General features: G+C 40.4%; 1 protein-coding gene across 1 annotated transcript in view; it reads right to left on the bottom strand.

Annotated features, from left to right (window-relative positions):
• Positions 1-20,387, bottom strand: part of ank2b (ankyrin 2b, neuronal) — a 233,557-nt gene extending 213,170 nt beyond the window's left edge. The window contains exon 1 of the mRNA XM_055007976.1: positions 20,097-20,387. Within this exon, the coding sequence (XP_054863951.1) occupies positions 20,097-20,186 (90 nt within the window). The 5' untranslated portion in view covers positions 20,187-20,387. The remainder of the gene's footprint in view (positions 1-20,096) is intronic.
• Positions 20,388-21,909: the final 1,522 nt, after the last annotated feature.

Here is a 21,909-nt window from a genome sequence, read left to right as displayed (position 1 = left end):
CAAAACAGCCGGGCTCGCTTTAATTACAGGAAATCAGCTCCCCTGGGTGCTCCTCAGTAGCTGATACCCCCTTTAGCTGTTGATAGGATTGTAATTCTTTATCCTTCACGGAGGAATAAACATTCTGAATCAGATTTCTATCCCAAGGAGGGCATTTTAAATCTGCCTCTGAACAATAAGGGTCACCCTGTAAACGAAATGTGGAACTAAACTACAACATTTGGACTAGTCGGACAGAGGTAGAACTGGTAGCACGATTAATTGCTGCGTTATATTGCGCTGCAGTAATTACTAGAACAGAGCCGTGATTAACGTTGTTAGTTCCACTTGGGCTTTCCTGCTGGGACGGTCTGCTGTGAAAAAAGGTCTATGAACCCCGTAGTAAAGGAACAGGTGATGCTAGGGAGGCTGGAAGTTAGCAGGAAAAATATTACAAGAGCCTTTATTGCCATCAAACTTACGTGAGGTCTAAAACTGGACAAAACATTAAAAAAACATCTACAAGACCAATCTTATTCCTCTATACAGTTTAAAGGATATATTACCGTGTATTTGCTTGCAAAGTAATTTTGAAGATTAGATTTTATTTATTTTGTCTTATCTCTAAGTGCATTTATGAATTGCATAAGACTAGGAGAAGGATGGGGTGGATGGTGGGCAAATAAAGCACATAACTCTCAAACCCAAACCCAAACCCTAGAAATATTAGTCACTATGAGCATATATTGAAGGAAAATCTCGCAATGTTTGGTGTCTATATTCAGTATGAACATCACAACTTTACAGATATATTAATAATTATTCACTATCTTGATTAATTATATCTGCTATTTATATAAGCTACTCTATGTGGTAAATGCTACTATATATGCTACTCTATATGCTACTATATGCAATATATCCTAAACGTTCTATGCTACTCTATATGCTACTATATTTGCTATATGCTAGTATATATGCTACTTGTATGCTACTGTATATGATTACATTATATGCTATAAGCTACCAAAAATGCTACACTACATGCTGTACGCTAGCAAATATGCTACTCTATATGCTGTAATCTGCTGTAAATGCTACACTATATGCTATAAGCTAACAAAAATGCTACACTATATGCTAAATGCTACTCTATATGCTACTATATATGCTACACTGTATGCTATATGCTACCAAAAATGCTACTCTATATGCTATATGATGCCAAACATGCTACTCTATATGCTACATGCTACTATATGCTATATGCCACCCAATATGCTACTCTATATGCTATATGCTACTATACATGCAACACTACATGCTATATCCTACTGTATATGCTACATTATATGCAACATGCTACCATATATGGTACACTATATGCTATTATTTATGCTACTCTATATGCTACATGCTACTATATAAGCTATATGCAACTATATATGCTACCATATATGCTACATGCTACCATATATGCTACTCTACATGCTATATGCTACTCTATATACTATATCCTACTTTATATGATACGTTGTATGCTATATGCTAATATATATGCTACTCTATATGCTATATCCTACTATACATGCAGCATTCAAAATGTATTGGTAGTGTATAAAAGTATTGTTTAGCAAACAGGGTGAGCCATGAAATCAGTTTGTAACCTCTGGCAGACGATACATTTATCTGGCTCTAACAGACTCAGATGCAGCATGATGGAAACACCGTGACAACATTTTCTCTCAGCACACCGAGGCTCTACCCATTTAAACAATCTGACTGAGAAAGGCAACAACGAGTAAGACCAAAGAAATGTCAGGCATGAGACAAAGACACAAGAAGAAGAAAAAAATGCCATATGGTTCTCATTTCCGGCTTTCTGAGAACCTGATTTGGAGTAGAAGTAGTTTTTCCCTGCAGTTTGTACGTAATGTCATCACATTCAAACAAATCAAGGAAAAGTCTCTGAGTCGCAGGATGAAAATACCAAAGTCAGGACAACTGAGGACACAGAGGGAGAGCAGTGCCCGACATTTGGCCATTTCATCGAACAATCTGTCTCTCTGGGCAGGAATCCAGACTCACGTCCAAAGATCAGGCCTGGACTGTCCGTTACGGGAATCTGTTCACCCAAATGTGAAGCCAATCAGAACGATAAATCTTTCACACAACAATAACGGCATCATATAGAGTGTAGCAAGACTTGTAGCAATGTTACTATATATGCTACATTTAATGCAATATGCTACAATATATATATATCCTACTCTTTATGCTATATGCTACTATGTATGTTACTCTATATGCTACTATACACATGCTACTCTAATACTGCAGAATGTTGGACAGATAAAGCCAGGAGTCACACAAGTAAGACAGGATGGTGTTGGTCGCACACACTAACACACACACATGTACACACACATGTACACGTTAGAATCACATTCACACTCTGTGCTAAGTGAAGGAGATGAATGGATTACAGAACCTTCTGCTACAGAGATGGAAGCTCTGCTGCTGCCAGACTGCAGACGTCTGAGTGTCAACATGAAGCAGAGAAATCTAAATTCTAGAAGTATATTTTACAGGTGATGTTACAACAAGCAGATTTATTTTTACCAGCACTGCAGCAATACATCCAAAACACACATTCTTCTGCTGCTCAGTTCTTCTACTAAATATGTTGAAATTCAGCCAGGAAAAAGGTTCCCCTTCTAAAATTAATGTTTCATGGTCATCCAACCAAAAGAAACCCACATAAACAGAGACATTTTACTGAAAATTCAACTTTCTGATGGTCTGTGAGCATACGGTGTGAAAAAATAACCATAAGTATGTGGAAAATGCGATGTTTCACTGAAATCAACTGCATGTCATCTAATAGACGATTAATTTTCTCTGATTTTTAGTCATTTTGGACAATTTTTGAGTCCCTTTAGAGAAGTTTTTGTCTTTTTAGACAAGAATTGGGTCATTTTGGACACATTTTTAGGGCATTTTGGACAAATTTGTTTGAGGAAAAATTTAAAATAATTTCCAAATATGTACATTTTTTTGAAGATTCCTCTTCTTGAGCCGTTTTAGAAAACTTTTTGATTATTTTGGAAACATTGTCAGTCATTTTAGAGATGTTTTTAGTCATTTTGGACAAGAACTGAATGATTCTGGAGAAATTTGGGGTCATTTTTCTAGAAGTTTTGTCATGTTTGACAAATTTGGAGTAATTTTGGACAAATCTGGACAAAAGTTTAGTCAGCTTGGACAAGTTTTGGGTCATTCTGGACAAATCTTGAGTCACTTTAGAGAAGTTTTAGTCTTTGTAGACAGTGCATTGTGGGTAAACTTTCCAGGCTCATATCAGCATGTGTGATAGGTGGTTGGTCAGAACAAGTTCTAGACAATGAAAGGAGCATTTTTGTCTAGATGTTTTTTTCATTTGTGACACACATGGTATTCCGTACAAGATACGAATTGTTATATTTTTCAAATTTCTGTTGGCTTATGAGCTTATTATGTGTGACAAAATAACCAAAAATATGTGGAAAATGCAACGTTTCATCAAAACCACCTCATTCTACATGTCTTCTTACAAAATTTGCCAAGAAAACCCTAAAAAAATCTGCAATTTTTATCACAACTAAGAGGCTGTTTGTAACTGAGTTGTGACCACTTGATGAAAATGTTGTTTTTAGATGAATTGCAGGCATTTAATGTTGCAACTACATTCAAAAAGAGGCTGTTTTCACCACATTCACCTCCTTGATTTCAACCAACCAGTCCTCTCGAGCTCCTAAGCTGAGGCCGTGTGATTAGTATATTTATGCAATTGTTTTTAATTTATGGCACCCATGGTATTCTGTACTAGACAAGAATATATATTTATTCATGTTACAAGGCATGCATGTGTTTTCCCAGGCTAAGAAATCATGTTTGTGTAATGTGGATAAAGGGAGTTGGCACCCTCTCGCACACACAACCACTTTTATAGTCAAGTGTACTAAGAGCCAATTAGCTTTCGGAGGAGACGTCCAAACCATTACATCAGTTTGACCAAACTCACACAACAGCTGCAACCACAAGAGCCACGGACTCCGCAGCAACGTGGAGAACCGGAGCCCTACAGTGACAAGCCTGATCTGATTTAACGGGATCACGAAGCGCAGCAACAAACACGAAGCCACAACACAACAAAGGCCTCCAGCAATGGCAACAGCTTCCAATCAGCATGTGGGAGAAGACGAGTGAGAGACAAACCCACAGATGGGACAAGAGATGGAGGGATGTTTTGGTGACAAAAATCTGAATTATACATAAATTGCAAAGACATAGTGATTGTAATGTAGCTTCTTGTGAGGACAGATTGAATGTAAACAGATGTTTTCATAAGATGTTGCATGTAGAATCAACAGTGCTATTTCTCACATAGAAATTACTTTATTGTCATTATACACAAAAAAAATTGTGAGAAACACAGTGCTGTTGGTTCTACATGCAACATCTGAGCTCAACCCTTAGATCAGATCTGGGTATCCTACGGCCCGCGGGCCACATCCGGCTTGACGGATGACCCTGACTGGCCCGTATGAGGTCACTGGAAATATTAATAATAATAATAATAATAATAAATTTTATTTATAAAGCGCTTTTCCAAAAGCTCAAAGACGCTGTACATAAAATACAATAAGATAGAACAAAACAGATAATTAAAATCAGTAGATAGTAAACAAGTTCAAGATAAAATACAGAATCACTTAAGGAAAGCAGATCTAAAAAGGTGAGTCTTTAAAAGGGATTTAAATGTGGTGAGGTTGGTGCAGTCACGGAGGGCATGGGGGAGCGAGTTCCAGAGTGTGGGGGCGGCAATGGCGAAGGCTCTGTCCCCCCAATGTCGCCGGCTGGTCCTGTGCGGGATGGAAAGGAGGTTTGTGTGGGAGGAACGGAGATTCCTGGGGGGGGTGTAGGGGAGGAGCAAATCGGTAAGGTAAGAGGGGGCTAGATTATGGATGGACTTGAAGGTGAGGAGAAGCAGTTTGTACTGGATGCGGTGTGAAATGGGGAGCCAATGGAGGTTCCGCAGGACGGGTGTGATATGGTCGTGAGAACAGGTTCGGGTGAGGAGTCGGGCAGCAGAGTTTTGAATGAGTTGAAGTTTATTGAGAACTTTGGAGGTGGAGCCGAAGAGAACGCTATTGCAGTAGTCAAGGCGGGAAGTGACGAAGGCATGAATGAGGGTTTCAGCGGCTGAGAAGGAGAGGAAGGGGCGGAGACGGGCGACGTTGCGGAGATGGAAATAGGCAGTTTTGGTGATCTGATTAATGTGGGGTTCAAAAGTGAGGTTGCTGTCAAATATCACACCGAGGTTGCGGATGTGAGCAGAAGGAGATAGGGTGGTGTTATCAATGGTAATGGGGGGGTGGGGAAATGGTGTGAGTGATTTAGGTCCAATAAGGATGAGATCAGTCTTGTCACAGTTTAGCAGGAGAAAATTTTTCCTCATCCAGGATTTAATGTCGGCCAGGCAGCTGGAGAGAGAGGGGAGGGTGGTGGTGGCGGTGGTGTTGGTGGAGATGTAGAGTTGGATATCGTCGGCGTAGCAATGGAAGTGTAGGTTGTGGCGGCGGATGATGTTGCCGAGGGGGAGGAGGTACAGGATAAAGAGGAGGGGGCCAAGTACTGATCCTTGAGGGACACCATGGGACAGGGGGGCGGTGGGTGATGTGCAGTTGTTGACCTTGATGAATTGTTGTCGATTAGTGAGATATGATGTGAACCAGGTGAGGGCGGTGCCGGTGATGTTAATGGAGGATTGAAGGCGGGACAGGAGGATGGAGTGATTGATTGTGTCAAATGCTGCAGAGAGGTCGAGAAGAATGAGGATGGTGACTTGTCCAGAGTCTGAGGAGAGGAGGAGATCATTGGTGACCTTGAGGAGAGCAGTTTCAGTGCTGTGATGAGAGCGGAATCCGGAATTGAAAGGTTTCATACAGGTTGTTGGAGGTGAGGTGAGTTTTCAACTGGGCAGCGACGACACGTTCTAATGTTTTGGATATGAAGGGGAGATTGGAGATGGGCCGGAAGTTGTGAGGGGAGGTTGGATCCAAACCAGGTTTTTTGAGGATGGGGGAGACAGAGGCGAGCTTGAGGGGTGAGGGGACACAGCCAGTACTGAGGGAAGTGTTGATGATGTTAGAGATGAGGGGGGCGATAACAGGGAGGCAGTTTTTGAGGAGGGCAGTGGGGATGGGGTCCAGGCAGGATGTGGAGTTTTTAGTTCCAGTGATGAATTTGGGCAGGTCCAGGGGGGAAACGGGCGAGAAGTGGGCCAGGGGGGGAAAGTTCAGAGGGTTTGGTGGAGGAGAGGGGGGATCAAGTGAAGTGGGAGAGGTGACAAGGCTGCTATGGATGGAGATGATTTTGTTATGAAAAAAAGAGAGGAACAGGTTGCATTTGTCAGTGGTGAACGAGTTTGAGACGGTGTCCGGGGGGGCAAGGAGTTTATTGACAGTTGAGAAGAGGGATTTGGGGTTGTTGGAGCTGGTATTGATCAGGTCAGAGTAGAAAGTGGACCGTGCAGATTTCAGGGCGTCTTTGTATTGTTGGAGGAAGTCAGAGTAGGCTTGGCGGTGAACCGTCAGGTTTGTTTTCTTGACAAGACGTTCTAGCTGTCGTTTATGGGCTTTCATGAGGTGGAGTTCAGGGGTGTACCATGGAGCAGAGTGGGAGAAAGTAACTAATTTGGATTTGAGGGGAGCAAGCTGATCAAGACAGGAAGAGAGAGTATGATTGTAGTGGTTGATGAGGTCAGTGGGGTTATTGATTGACGGGGGAGGGGAGACGGACAATGCAGTGGTCAGTGAGGCGGAGAATACAGAGGGGGAGAGTGATCTGGTGTTTCTAAAAAAGATTGTCCGTTTTTCCTTGGGCAGGGGGGTGGGGAGGCTGATGTCCATAGTTATTGCTAGGTGGTCAGAGATGGAGAGATGACAGCTGGAGATATTTAGGACTGTAAGACCAGAGGAGCAAACCAGATCGAGGATGTGTCCATGGTTGTGGGTGGGGAAATTGACATGCTGGGTGAGGTTGAGTGATTGTAGGAGATCTAGGAAGTCAGAGGCAGATTTACTGTGAAGGTTGTCCATGTGAAAGTTGAAGTCACCAAGGATGAGGACTGACGGAGATGTAGCTAATAGCTGGGTGGCAAAGTGGGAAAAGTCAGGGAGAAATGAGGGGTTTGGTTTAGGTGGGCGGTAAATGATAGCAGTGACCATTGGGGTGGGACCGGGTGATTTAAAAACAAGGTGTTCAAAGGAGGGGGAGGCAGGGATGGAAAGTGGGATGGTTGTGAAGACCTGTTTGTGGATGACTGCGATGCCGCCTCCTCGACCTTCTGGGCGGGGTGAGTTGAGGTACGTGTATCCGGAGGGGGTGGCTTGGTTGAGTGGGTAGAAGTCCAGTGGTTTGTGCCATGTTTCGGTTAGACAGAGGAAGTCCAGTTTATTGTCCAGGATGAATAATTGTAGAATGGGGCCTTTGCTGGTGACGGAGCGGGTGTTGAAGAGGGCAAAGTTCAGGTGAAGTGTGGATGTGTGATTAGGGGAGGGCTTCTGGGGACAAGGCTGTGAGGTCCGTGGAAGTGGGCGAGGGTTAGCAAAATGGCAGTTTCTGAGGGAGGGCTGCCGAGGTTGTCTGAAGCTGATGATGGTGGGGATTTGGCAGCTTGTTGAATTCTGGTACTGCGGGGGTGACGGGCAAGGGGAGCCAGAGGGGGGAGGCAGTGGGTGTGCTGGAGGGGAAGATGGGGGGAGTTCCAGGTGGGGACAGAGGGGGGCGCTGTAGCTGGGAGGCGGTTCAGTGGAGCGTGAAGAAGAGATGGATGTAAACACTGGCACTAGTCAGTCTGAAGTGTGGACGGTGTATTGGACTGTATTGGATTAAGTCAATGCAAATATATATCATCGCAATACATGCAAGCAATACGCCTGCACTGCTTTTATTTTGAAAGATCAGCTAAGTTAACGTTTTTTCGCGCGTGCTTTCCGTACTTAGCATAAGGTTTATGCGGTGATTGGTTTGTTGGTCAGCTAACTGCAAAACAAAGAAAGATTGATTCCGAATGCAGAGTTTTTAACAAGGCACGGACTTCCAAGTATTCCTTCACTGCAGTCAGAGGTAAAGCTGTGTGTCTAGTTTGTGGCGAACAGGTCGCGGTGCTTAAGGATTATAATCTGAATCGACATTACGAGACCAAACATGGAGAAGGAGAAGTACAAACATTTGACTGATACAGAGCGGGGAGGATGTCTGAAGGTTTGCTAGCTAAACTGCTAAAGCAGCAATGACTTTGTTTTACCAAAGCTCACATCAAGGGATGCAGCAGTCAAGACGAGTTTTCTAATATCCTACAAAATCGCCAAAAGCAGTAAGCCATTCTCTGATGGAGAGTTTATAAAAGAATGTCTGGTGGACTCTGCAGCGTTTATATGCCCGGAGAAGAAAGGAGCGTTCGTTAATGTAGCCATTTGGAGGCGAACCGTAACGAGGCGGGCGGAGAGCATCGCCGAAAATCTGGAGCTTCAGCTGCACAACAAAGTGGACGATTTTGACGTTTTGTCCTTGGCTCTGGACGAGAGCTGTGATGTCCGTGACACAGCCCAGTTACTCATCTTTGTACGTGGACTAACAAAAACTTTTGAGATGACGGAGGAGCTGGCAGCTGTTCAGCCAATGAAGGGAACCACGACGGTTTACTGAGGTAAATACACGCATGAACAAGCTGGGACTAAAATGGGAGAATTAGGTTGGTGTTACAACTGATGGCTGTCCAAATTTGACAGGGAAAAATGTTGGACTTTTGAAACGGATGCAAGATAAAGTGACTGAAATAAACCCAGAACAGAAACTGATATTTTTGCATTGTTTTATACATCAGGAGGTGCTGTGTAAGTCAGTGCTAAAAATCAACCACGTGACTGATGTTGTAGCTAAAGTAGTTAACTTCATCAGGGCAAGAGCATTGAATTACAGTTTGTTGTCTTTTTGGAGGAGATGATAGTGAACATGGTAACCTTGGTTACCAGACAGCTGTCAGATGGATCAGCCTGGACAAGATGCTTAAACGAGTTTGGGATCTGAGAGCAGAGATTCAAGACTTAGGCATTGTACATCATTGTATTGTGTAATTTACAGTTTTTATTGAGATATATTGAACATTGCTGTAAGTGTAGTGGGGAGCTGTTGTATTTCTTTATGCTTCACAGTCATCTTAATGTAGATTTAGAAAAACTGACAACACCTCATGATGACATGACATGATAAGGCAAGTTTCAAATCTCTGCCAGCTGATGGTCACATTGTTTTAGAATAAATTCTGAGTGATGGCTTACTTACTTCGTTTGTAAAAACAGTTACTGCTGAAAAGTAATTAAAGCACTTGGAAAATCAGTTTCACATTTTAAGTATGTCTTTATGACAGTAAATATCTACAACTCAATAGGCAGCAGTCATAGTTTGAATGAAAATAGTTGTGTTCTGTGTTCCACATTTTCATTATATCATTGTATTGTTTCATTTATTGTTTTTATTGAGATATATATTGAGCAGAGCTTTTAAGTGTACTGGTCCGGCCCTTAACAACCGTCAGAGTTTCTCATGTGGCCCCGTATGAAAATTAATTGCCCACCCCTGCCTTAGATGCATAAGTGGGTCAAAAATGACCCTCTGAGTTTGTTTTCTTGCAATATCTTTGCAGTAAAAACTTTTTATCAGTTCATTTTCCAGCTATTCCTCAAAAACATGTCTTTGATATCATTCCATTTCAATTTTTAAGTTACCTTTTGTACTTTTAAAGAAATGTAATATTTGTATTACTACCCCAAGCTCTTTATCACTTATAATATCATACAAGAAGTGATGGAGGGACAGAGAGCTCGTTTTGGCCGCTTGTATCTGTGATCTTGTTCTTTTGGTCACTACCCAGAGCTCATGACCATAGGTGGAGGCTGGAACGTAGATGGATGGTAAATTTAGAGCTTCGTCTTGCGGCTCAGCTCCCTCTTCACCACAACAGTTCAATACAACACCTTCATTACTGCTGACGCTGCACCAATCCTCCTGTCCATCTCTTGCTCCATTTTCCCATCACTAGTGAACAAGATCCCGAGATACTTGAACTCCTTGGCTTGTACTGTAGCTGTAGAGTACAAATACTGTAAACTGATTAATATGGTGATGCACGTAGCAGCTTGGTTTACATTTTTGCCAGTATTTTGCTACCGAGTTGCGTTTGTGTGAGCTACTGACTGTTTGTTGTTACTGTAGTCGTACAAATATGTAAACTGATTGATATCATGATGCAGCAACAGCTTGGTTTACATCTTCACCAGAGTTCCGACTTCCGGCGAAAATCGACTCGGAGCTCTGACGTAAGTTGAGGACACTCCCTGTATTAAATACTGTCTGGAGACAATTAAGATAAAAACTGGAATTATTCAGTAAAAGAGGTCAATAAATCTGGCAGGAAATTTGACACCATGTAAAACAAGGGAAAAAAACAACATTAGTATGAAATAATAGCGTGACGGCACACAGTCCTGGGCTCTAATGATGGAACTGGTTGGAGCCTTTAGGGTGGACGCATTAAAAACCATCAGTCTGAATTCACCCAAAAGACAGAGTGATTCATCCAGTTAACATTTGAAGCATTTGGTTTCTACCCAAGTGTTAATGAGTCGTCTGCATTGGAAGCATACGTCCAGCAGAGCTAAGCCTTGAGCTAAACCCCGGCCTGCTTTAGCGCCGCTAAAATGCTAATCTAATTTCTACTCAGAATATTCAGTCACAGGATTAGAGGGCCCAGTGGTGAGGGGGTGAGGGGGTGAGGATGGGGAGGTTCTAGAGCCTGAGCCACTTTATTAAATGAAGCAGCGGTCCACACCCTGGAGTGTTTGCCTGCAGCCAAGGGTAATTGATTTCACCCCACAGTTTAACTCAAAAACATGCAACGCATTGTAACGTTGGGAGGAAAGTGGATTAAATGTACGTTTCTGGAACAGTACAGTTCGGTTCACCCGTTGGGGAGGGATCGTCCGGCCTCACCCAGCTGTCTCTGGGGTAAAAGTTACGCATTTCACCCCTGAAATGACATCATGGAAAAATGTATGACACCGTATTGTTATGTGATTTGGGGACTGAAAGGCCTCCTGTGCTCAGCTCAGAGTCGATCAGAAACCCTCAAAGATTTCAAAAATAACACTCAGGAGATGCAAAAAAGAGCTGAGCCTGCAGATAACGAGCCCCAGCTGTGGCAAAAAACATGTTTAAGTCCTAAAGTGAGTTATTCAACCACTACACTGTAAAAAATGAACATTTAACAGCTTTTATTTTGAAAAATCTACTGTTGTTTCACTGATTTCCCCAGTTTTGTTAAAGTACAGCTAAAATATAGTAAAATCATAGAAAACAAGTGTGAATTTACATGTTAAATGTAAGAAAAAGAATAAATATTGCCACATAAAAAATGTCTTTACAAATAATAGTTTTTCTTTTACAGTGCTTGACCATAGAACTAAACCATATTTTAATGTTTTTAAATCAACAAAATATTATTCTACTTGAGAAAAAACAGGTATATTAAGCCCTGAAAATGACATTTTAGAGATTTTTGTTTCCTTTTTTGTTCAAGTACATCTAAAATATCGTAAAATCATAGAAAACAAATGTGAGTTTATATGTTAAATGTCAGAAAAACAGACCAAAACAATAAACATTGCCACATTTAAGAAAAATATATATTTTTACAAATATTTTTTTCCTTTTACAGTGCTTGGCCCTAGAAGTATACTATTTCTTATTTTATTTTAAATCAGTAAATATATTATTTTACATAGTTTTTATGTTATTTGACAGAAAAAATATATTAAAGCCTTAAAAAACAGATTTTATTCTTTTTTTTTCCAATTACAGCTACTATATAAAGTAAAATCATGGAAAAAAATATGAATTTACATGTCAAATGTAAGAAAAAAATATTGCCGCATCCAAAATACATATTTTTACAAATAATATTGCTTTTCTTTTACAGTGCTTGGCCATAGAACTACACCATATTTTAATGTATTTAAATCAACCAAAATATTATTCTACTTGAGAAAAAATAGGTATATTAAGGCTTAAAAAAATTATATTTTACATATTTGTTCAATTCAATTCAATTTTATTTATATAGCGCCAATTACAGTCAAATTGTCTCGAGAGGCTTTACAGAACCCATATGCCTGAACCCCAGAGCAAGCCAAAAGGCGACAGTGGCAGGAAAACACCCTTTTAACTGTCTTGTAAATTACAGATATTATATAGCAAATATTTTCGCGATTATCGGTGTCTGTATTTTTATTGACCGCTTATTGATAAATGAAATACTTCAGGTCAGATGGAGCCTCCTCTCTCTGTCTGTCGTCACTCTGAGGTCTCAGAAAAAAAAAACTGAACAAGTATTATTATTATTATTCATTTTCTGCCTTAAACCTGTAGCAGACAGGTTCATGGAGATAAACATCAGCATTCCAGAGAGTCTGACAGATTTTTCTCAAAGATACAAAAGATCCTGGAAGAAGTAAAACGGCTGTCTGATCAAACAGCCAATTGTGTTGTTTTTTTGGGGAATGGACAGCTAAAATCTGCCTCTTTCTGTGATCAACACAAGTGCTTTCATTGTCCCCTGAAGGCTGCTGACCATCCTGGACACACTGGCTGCTATTCAGGCTTCTTCCACATAGACACACAACCAAGACGGGCCTCCACTTTGCACTTGATTCTATCAATGTAGAGCACCGTTCTGCTCTTCACATGTCCTGCTTGTCCTCGTTGACACAACAGACACTCAAACGGACACACACTGTGGCTTTATATGCCACCGCAGGAGGCTCGGTGAAGGCATGCCACCAATGTGACACATGCCCACAGCCCAGTGCCTGGAGGTCTGTCCAAACAATCTCTGTGAACCCACACTGCTGCAAATATGCTGTCAGCGCCTTCAGACACTCGGTGAGCGGCTGGGAGAACAGGAGGCAGTGAAGGTACCGCAACCTTTAAAGTGTTTAGGAAATTTATGTGTGGTTAAATAAAATGCAAGGACAATAAAGCTGATGTTCTTATTGCTCTAGATCCGTGGAGTTAACCAGGATCAACGACAATCTGTCAAACTGTGAGGGGAATGAATAACTCCAAGGACAAAGGTGCACGTTATGAGTTCAACCAGAGTCTAAATCTACTACATGACATTCCCCGTTTTATCACCCTTCACTGGCAATAAGAACTACAACAGGAATAGAAAGATGACTGCGGGATAACGAAGAATTCTATGTTACAACTAGGGATGTTACCTGTTAATCGATTAGTTTCTGATTATGATTGAATCAATTCTAAATATATTAACTGATGGGGACACACATGTCAGAAAATGTATTGTAGATTTGCTTTAGTACCAGGTTGTTCCACTTGTTACTGTTTGTTGAGATGGAGTTACAGGCGTGTTTGCTGAGTGCCCAATAAATAAAATGAACACACCTCCACACTGTTTAACTGCTAACTGTAGCATCAAGCTGCATAAAAATGTCTGATATCTGTCCAGTAGAGCTAGCTACCTGAGGCTCATGCTAATGCTAAGCTAGTGCTTTAATGGTTAACCCTGTTAACGTTCAGTGATTATGGATGAAGTTTATTGGCGACATTGTGCTCTGAGTATAAATCGATTTTAGAGGTGGTAGTATATACAATCAGATTTCCTGGACTGATAAAGTTGCTCCAGCAGTATTTGTGGACTTCTGACCAACTGTTTTCAACAGCAGGACAATTCAATGAAAATGAAAATGTCGGGGAAAAAAATATTTTCACAGTGAAACTTCTCATGTCCACATTTTCAACATTTTTGGGAAATTTTTGAACATTTTTTGGTGGAAAAAAAGAAATGTTAAAAATGTTTCTTAAGAACATTCACAAAAAAATCAACCAAAATCCAGTGAAAATCGCTGGATATTGGTTGATTTTTTTTCTAAATGTTCTTAAAGAAATTTTTTTTTACTGATATATATGAAATCACTTTAGATATTTTTAGGATTTTTTTTTTTGGAAGATTTTTTACTCATTTTTTGGAAAATATTTACAAGAATTTTCTTGCCCAATTTGGATTTTTTTTTTTTTTTAAATAAAACTTTTAAAGGAAACCTTTACGGAATTATTGGAATTTTCTTCCTGAAGGTTTTGCAAATTTTCAGAAATTCTTTTGCTGAATTTTTGGATTTTTTCAGACAAGGAAACAATATTTTTTGGTGCCCGTAAATGAGGGCAACAGGAAGGTTAAAGAAATGCAAACAGGCTAATAAGTTAGTTAATAAGTTAGTAAGTCACCTGAGGGCCTTAGATGTCTGTCCAGAATTTCATGGAAATTTATTTGGTAGTTGTCAGTAGACTTCCCTCAAAATTGAAAAGGCCAACCAATGCAGAAAAATAAGGGGATTATCAAAGGTTCTATTTTACCTCTTAGAACTATGTCTGTGTTTAAAAAATCCCTTGGAATCCATCTGACATAAAGAATGAAGCTTTGAACCAAAACAATGGCAAAAATGACTAATAGTTACTGACACTTTATTGGTGATCTGCCTGCTACATTATAAAATATTTTCATTATATTTCTGCCTGTTAGATTATGGAATATTGTCAAAATTACTGAAGAATGGCTGTGCTCAAATTGGTCCACTAAATCTGTGTGTACACATGGAAATTAGCACTAGCGCAAAGATCAGTAAGGTCAACAGAGCACATTAGGATCAGTCCTCCAGGGGACACAAAGATCCACAGCAAATTAGTTCCAGCCCTTAGTTCTGGCGAAAGGTTTTCACTGAAAATATCAGAGGTCAAAATTTAACCTAACTGCAGCTACACCAAATAAAGAGGGTGACCGGGAAGGTAGCATCTATCCCCTGGAGACCATGGACAGCCAGTGCGACATATTTGCAGCGTTCCACATGAAAACCTTACATGTCCACAAAAGAAGAATACGAGACTAATGCAGCTGAATAAAACATTGGTTCGTCCACGCTTCATTCATCTGTCCTGAGGCCTCCGTCGCTGATCACGGTCGGTTTGTCGTCTGCTGATGTGTCTGCAGGACAAGCTTGTAATGGGATTTGTGGGGATAAAGTGACGAGAGAGAGGAGAACGAGACGTGACGCCGGCTAATGAAAGGACTTGATGGGCTAACGGAGATGGAGAGATCAAAGCAAAACAACAACAAAGAGAATAGGTGAGGAAACCAACTATAACACAGAGATGCAGTGAGATAACCGAGAAGAGAGTGACTCAGATGTGTGAGAGCGATCTCATTGGGCGGATCAACAGCCTCGGATTTACTGAACACCAGCATGACACAGCAAACTGAGCCTGGTACATCTGCTTCCTGCCAGCTGAGCCACACATCTGGGTGGTATCATACCTGCCAGACCCACCATCCCCCTGATACACCAGCAGCACCGTCCTCTAAAGCCTGACGACTTACAGAACAAGCCACAAACCAAACAGAGAGAGGTGGAAACAGAATTTAGACTCAGATATGAATCATGAAAGTGTTTTCTATACTGGAAAGTCATAACAAAATGCAAAAGCAACTCATAGCTTTGAAAACCTGGAGGCGCTGTTGTGTTTGTGCTATTCAATCTAAGTAATTAAGTCTTTATCGAAGATATTAATGGACATATGACGCAAAAAAAAACAAGGTGTAAAACAAGATTTAAGAGTCTACAGCTCCCTGAGGATGTATTTATGCACTAAAAGCACTCATCTTCATTTATGGGCACCAAAAAATATTGTTTCTTTGTTTGAAAAAAATCCAAAAATTCAGCAAAAAAATTCCCCAAATTTCTGAAAATTTGTAAAACCTTCAGGAAGAAAATTACAATAATTCCTTAAAAGTTTCCCTTAAAAGTTATATTTTAAAAAAATCCCCAAATATGGCAAGAAAATTCTTGCAAATATTTTCAGAAAAAATGAGTAAAAATCTTCAAAAAAAATATCCTAAAAGTGATTCCATATATATCAGTACAATGTCTAATATTTTCTTTAAGAACATTCACAAAATCACCCAAAATCCAGCGAAATTCGCAGAATTCAAAAAGTCTTGCGAGTAATGTTTGAGACCATAACCTAATTAGAAAAATGTTAACTGAGGTAGCAAATAAGCGGAGAAGCAGGACCACTTTCTCATAGACTTCTATACAATAAGAGTTCTTTGAGCAATCAGAGGAGTCGCCCCCTGATGGCAAATGTAAAGAATGCAGGTCCATATTTTGCATAAAGTCTGTGGTTCGGAGAAGTAAGCTAACTTCTCATTGGAAGTGGTAGTTCCATGCAAGTTCATTTTTGTCCATGACTTCAGGGGTGTTTAAATCTGTCATTCTTTTAAGTTAAAGCTGCAGAAAGCACCAAAAGGAAAAGACTTTATAATAAAAAACAGAGAAAAAGCCTGATTTCCATAGAAAGAAAGAAAGAAATACACATTTTGTCATATCTTCAATTGTTTGTCGCCTATGCTTTTAAGCTTTGACATGACATTAAATACAATTCTTAGGTTTTTAGTCAACCTAAAAACCCTTTAAACAATTTAAACTTCCTCATCCAACCATGAGACCCAACCATGAAGAGTTCCTCCACTCTATTTTCCCTTCGCTGTCCAGTCTGTAGCAGCGTATGTGTGGGATACTGACTGAGGCTGGTGGAGGGACGACGGCTGAATGGTTGGGTTTGTTAGAGGCCTGGTGGGCAGGATGATGAATGAGATTTTACAGACATCTGCTGATTCCTGTCTTCCTGACTTGCTGCCAAAAAGGCCAAAAAATGACTCTGTGATTTAAAAAGCTCCTACTAATAAAGAGGCTTATTTACATGTAGGACAAATATAAAGGCCTTTTTTACTAATGTGAATCATTTTTTGTACGTAAAAGTGAATGACATTTGTGTTTTTGTTGTTCAACTGCAAAGAAATTGCTTTTTTTTTGACAAATATAATATAGAACCCCACCATACATTCCAGTATAGTACAACAAGTAACCCAGTGTACCATTTTTATAACATCCACCACTCTAAATGTGGAAATTATTGATAGATTGGTTTGTTGACGTTCTTGTCTAGTCATTGTATAAACCCCTAAGCTATATTTTTTGTCTTTTTCCATGAAAACAATCCATTCATGCCTAAAATTTGCTTCAGTTTAACTCTGTACCATTGTTTCCTTAGAATGTTTAGGTCCATGTCTCCATCTTTATCCACCCGTCAAGCACACCTACGACTCTATTCAAACCCTGTAAAACGACTCTGCAACACAACGGCAAGTCATAATATTGGTGTTATTCAGTCAAACATGTTAAAACTGGCAACTGATGAGGAATAATGATATCTCCGCCATGCATGATGATAGGACCGGCTCCTGGGGTTTGTTAAATACGAATGTGTGTTTCTCAGACTGTCATCGGCACACTGTAGCTCAGGGGTGTCAAACTCTTGTTAGTTCAGGTTCCACATTCATCCCAATTTGATCTCAAGTGACCAGTAAAATCACAGCGTAATAACCTATAAATAACCAAAACTCCAATTTTTACCTTTGTTTTAGTGCAAAAAAGTACATTCTGAAGATGTTCACATTTACGGAATTATCTTTTTACAAAACATCACAAAAAACCTGACCTCACAGGTATCTGAAAATGAATGATATAGTATTTTACTTTATGATCAAAGCGACAAAAAAAGACAAAAAACAACAAAAACAAGACAAAATATTACAAAAACAAGAGACAAAATGATCAAACAACAATGACCAAACTAGCATTTTAGTTTATGATCAAAACGACAAAACTCAGACAAAAAAAGACAAGAAAAGATGCAAAACTACAAAAACGAGACAAAAAGCGAGGCAAAAAGGGAACACCAAACAACAAAAACATGAGACAAACGATAAAAGTCAGACAAAAAAGCAAGACAAAAATGACACAAAATATTACAAAAACGAGACACAAAGCAACAAAAAATGGACAAACGACACAAGCGAGACAAAAATGACACAAAACAACAAAGATATAAAAAGAGATATAAAACAATGAATAAAGCAAAACACGAAATGACAAAAATAAGACAAAAACACAAGCGAGACAAAAAGGAAACAGAACGCCAAAAATGAGAAACAAAACGACAAAACATAAGACAAACGACAAAAGTCAGACAAAAAACAAAAACATAAAATAACAAAAATATTACAAAACGAACAATGTGCAATATCGCATTTTACTTTATGATCCAAACAACTTGTCTTGATCTATAAATTATTTGAAATTTATAGTTGTACTAATTTACAGTCTGCAGTTAATGTCTTCTCTGGAATTTTTACACTTTGAGGACCGGATTGGACCCTCTGGAGGGCCGCTTTTGGCCCACGGGCCGCATGTTGGACACCCCTGATGTGGCTTCAAAACATAAATACTCAGGCCAGTCTTATACTTTCTGCTTCTACAAGTACGTAACGATCCACATGGACTAGAGTCCTCTCAGTAGACCTTAAGACTAGACAACCGTATGCTAACAACAACTACACGTCCATGCTGTCTGCAGCTTTCCATGTCTGTAAGGTAGCATAGTCAAGGTTTCAATCATGGTTTGACTTGCTTATTTTACTCATGATGTGTCTCCCAGCTCATAAAAAATGCATTCAGCTCCTGTCTCGCTATATACTGAAGCCACACCCTGTAGTCAAAGCACCAAAGTGGCTAAACTCAACAGTCCAACCTAGCTAACAGGCCATGGAGCTTCTTCTGTTTTGGACTATTTATCTGTCAGATTTGCATGTCAAAGTCAGACTCAGCACAAACAATTCGCTTTCTCCCAGCAGCTCTGTTGACAGGGATTGTCTTTTTTTTGCCATTTTAGTAGCTGGTGTTTGTAACTCTATGAGATACTCTGTAGATCTCCATTAGCGCCAAGGTGACCTGGGAGTGGGTCGCCTGGAGAAGCATGAGATTAAACAGCTTCATGCTCTGCACAGAACAGATAACAGATTCTTTATAAACAAGGACTTAACACGACCACATCTAACTGTATATTTCCCCAACATACGTGATATCCTGAACATGCTGCAGGACTTTAAAGCACTGGAATCTAACTGCAGCCCAGCGGTGCTCAGGTTGGACAACAAGCGCTCTAAACTTTACATTTGGCATCCACTTTGCATTCCCGTCTCTCCGTTAGGACATCAGAGACATGACACTAATACCACCATACACCTGTTGTGTACTCTAAACATGCCTTTCTTTGTTTATTCCCATCTGACAGAAACACATGCTGCTCCCCCACTGCATGACTCAGGAAAATATGTCCCAAACTATGATGCAAAACGTGTTAACATGAGCAAAAAAAGTGCAATAACGGTGCTCAAAATGTGTTTTTTAGCATCTCTAGCAGCAAGAGGAACTTCATGAGTCTCTTGCAGTGATTTTAAACGGCCATACAAGTGTCACATTGAGGGAAACGCCTACCCTGCTGCCTCTTCATGGGACAAACTCTGCTCCTGCACTCCAGCGTCACAGTCAGCGACGTGACGGCAGCGCCAGTACGTCACACCAAACTCCACTTGAAAATCGATTACGTTATCGGTTTCTTTCGCACACGCAAATATGCACGAGTGACAGGGGCGACTCAGATGCTCGTGCGTGTCTTTGAGTGTTTTGTTAATTTCGGCGCGCATTTTATCAACCGAGTGCGACTCTTTTTCAATAAAACATCAACTTTTGTGGCGCTTCACGCTGCTTACACATGCTTATGCTTGCGGCGCGTGATTGCTTGAAAGCGCGAATTTAAATTTGATTTTATTTTGAAATTAGCGCGAGTTGAAAGACAACACGCACGCCGAGTTAAAAAACAAATTCTGCTGAGTCTGATAACAACAGCAATGGTGCCTTTTAACACGTGTGCAATTACAGAATCTCGAGAAGAAGTTAAATTCGCGTGTTTTTAAATGGAGTATGGTGCGGGGATTTTTTTTTTTCACGTCTGCGTTAAGGCAAAAAAAAGGGGGTCAGTACCTGTCGGGTGGTCGCGGTGGTCTCCTCATTTCCGGTGGGTGAAGGTGTCCCTCCTTCGAGCGAGGCCGGGGTGACCGGAGAAGAAGCCATCTTCTTCGTCCGTCAGTCTAAACAACTGCTCCTGGTGTCACTTTCCGCGGCGTCCTCCAGCATCCAGACCCCGGGAGCTGCGGCGGCTTCCTGTCCGAGCACAGTGCCTCTCTGTCCGGCTGCACAGTGGAGCCACTGTCCCTCCTCCCTCCCGGCCGGTGCTCGTATGCTGGCAGTCCGGTAGTCCGGTCCAGGCAGATGACGTTTCCCCGGGTCTCTTACTCACTCTTGCACACGCACACGCACAGGCACACGCACGACACAGTCCGTCTCTCCTCTCTGCCTTCATCTAATTGCTCAGTGCTTTGCAGGAGGTTTCATATTTTGCATGACATCTCTACTGCACCAGTAGTATTAATAGTAGTAGTAGTAGTAGCTTAGGTTTCTTTAAGCATAGTGCAAGCAATAAATCCCACAACATATTAAAAAGTCACATAATAATGCGTGATAAATGATTTAAGTTCACTGCACTGTGCAGAAATAAGCCACTGTGCATCTGTGTGTTGTGTCACATGCACACTATCTGCCCTCCTGATGTCAAAAATCATTCATTTCTAGGAGGAAAATGTGTTTTCATGTTGCACGTCTGCTGCAGCATCCACCCCTTTCCCCTGCTCTGAGGGATCTAAACACTTTCTTTAAAGCACCGTGTGAAGTTTGCGATTTTAATTTGAACACTGAGGTACAAAAACACAATTGCAAGGTGTTAAAATTCATATATGTACGTACACCTGCCCCTGGTGGGGGATGGCAACCCATCTAATGGGGGTTGGGGTATCAAGAGGGACCTGATTTGTCACAGGGGAGGGGGTGTGGTGCTGGAGGAGAAAAGAGTAAATGGAGGGATTGGTTTAACTGGTGACACTAGCCGGCCCTGTGGGTGACCCCATAGCAGATATAAAACAGAAGGAAAAGGGAAAGCTGGCTTCTTCAAATCCAAGATATAAGATACAGAATCAACCTGGCTCTGATTGGTAATTTGATAATTATTATGCTGCCTGGCTCCATTTGGATACAGCCGCCATTCAGTTTAAAGACAGTTAAAATATGTTGGAGTATAAGGGAAATAATACATGGACCAACAATGACGGAGAGAACCAGAGTAAAGACCTGCAAAATGTCACTGAAAGAGATCAAAGAGCAGCAAAGATTCATAAAACAAAGCAACTATAGTAACAATAAAGAGACAAAAAAACAATATAAGGATGTAAACAACCACAAAGAGACACAAAACAACCACAAAGACACGCAAAATGACCAGAGAGATAAAGAATAATTAGAGACACAAAACAACTACAGAGACGCAAAACAACCACAAAGAGACACAAAACGACCACAAAGAGATACAAAGCAACCATAAAGAGACACAAAAACAACCACAAAGAGACACAAAACAACTACAGAGATGCAAAAAATAAGAATAAATAGAAATCTGAACAGACAGACACAAAACCATCACAGTAAAACCATATAATAATAAACCATATAATAATAATGTCTGTTTACTAAACAGTCTAATCGGAATTTCAAACATATCTTCACGTTATTGTTTATCCAAAACATTGTGTTTAATTACAGAAATACATTTTTAAATTAAAGATACAGGTTGTTAGTCATTTAAGTTATGACACCTGTTGGTCCCACATTAGTTATTAGTGCTACACATCTTCAAATTAACCAGGAAGTACAGACAGTGTGTTCAAAAAGATAAATCTCCAGTAAA

This window comes from Amphiprion ocellaris, chromosome 23 (assembly GCF_022539595.1).
Source record: "Amphiprion ocellaris isolate individual 3 ecotype Okinawa chromosome 23, ASM2253959v1, whole genome shotgun sequence".
NCBI lineage: Eukaryota > Metazoa > Chordata > Actinopteri > Pomacentridae > Amphiprion > Amphiprion ocellaris.
The sequence above is the reverse complement of the archived record's forward strand: the minus strand, read 5'-3'. Positions and strand labels throughout refer to the sequence as shown.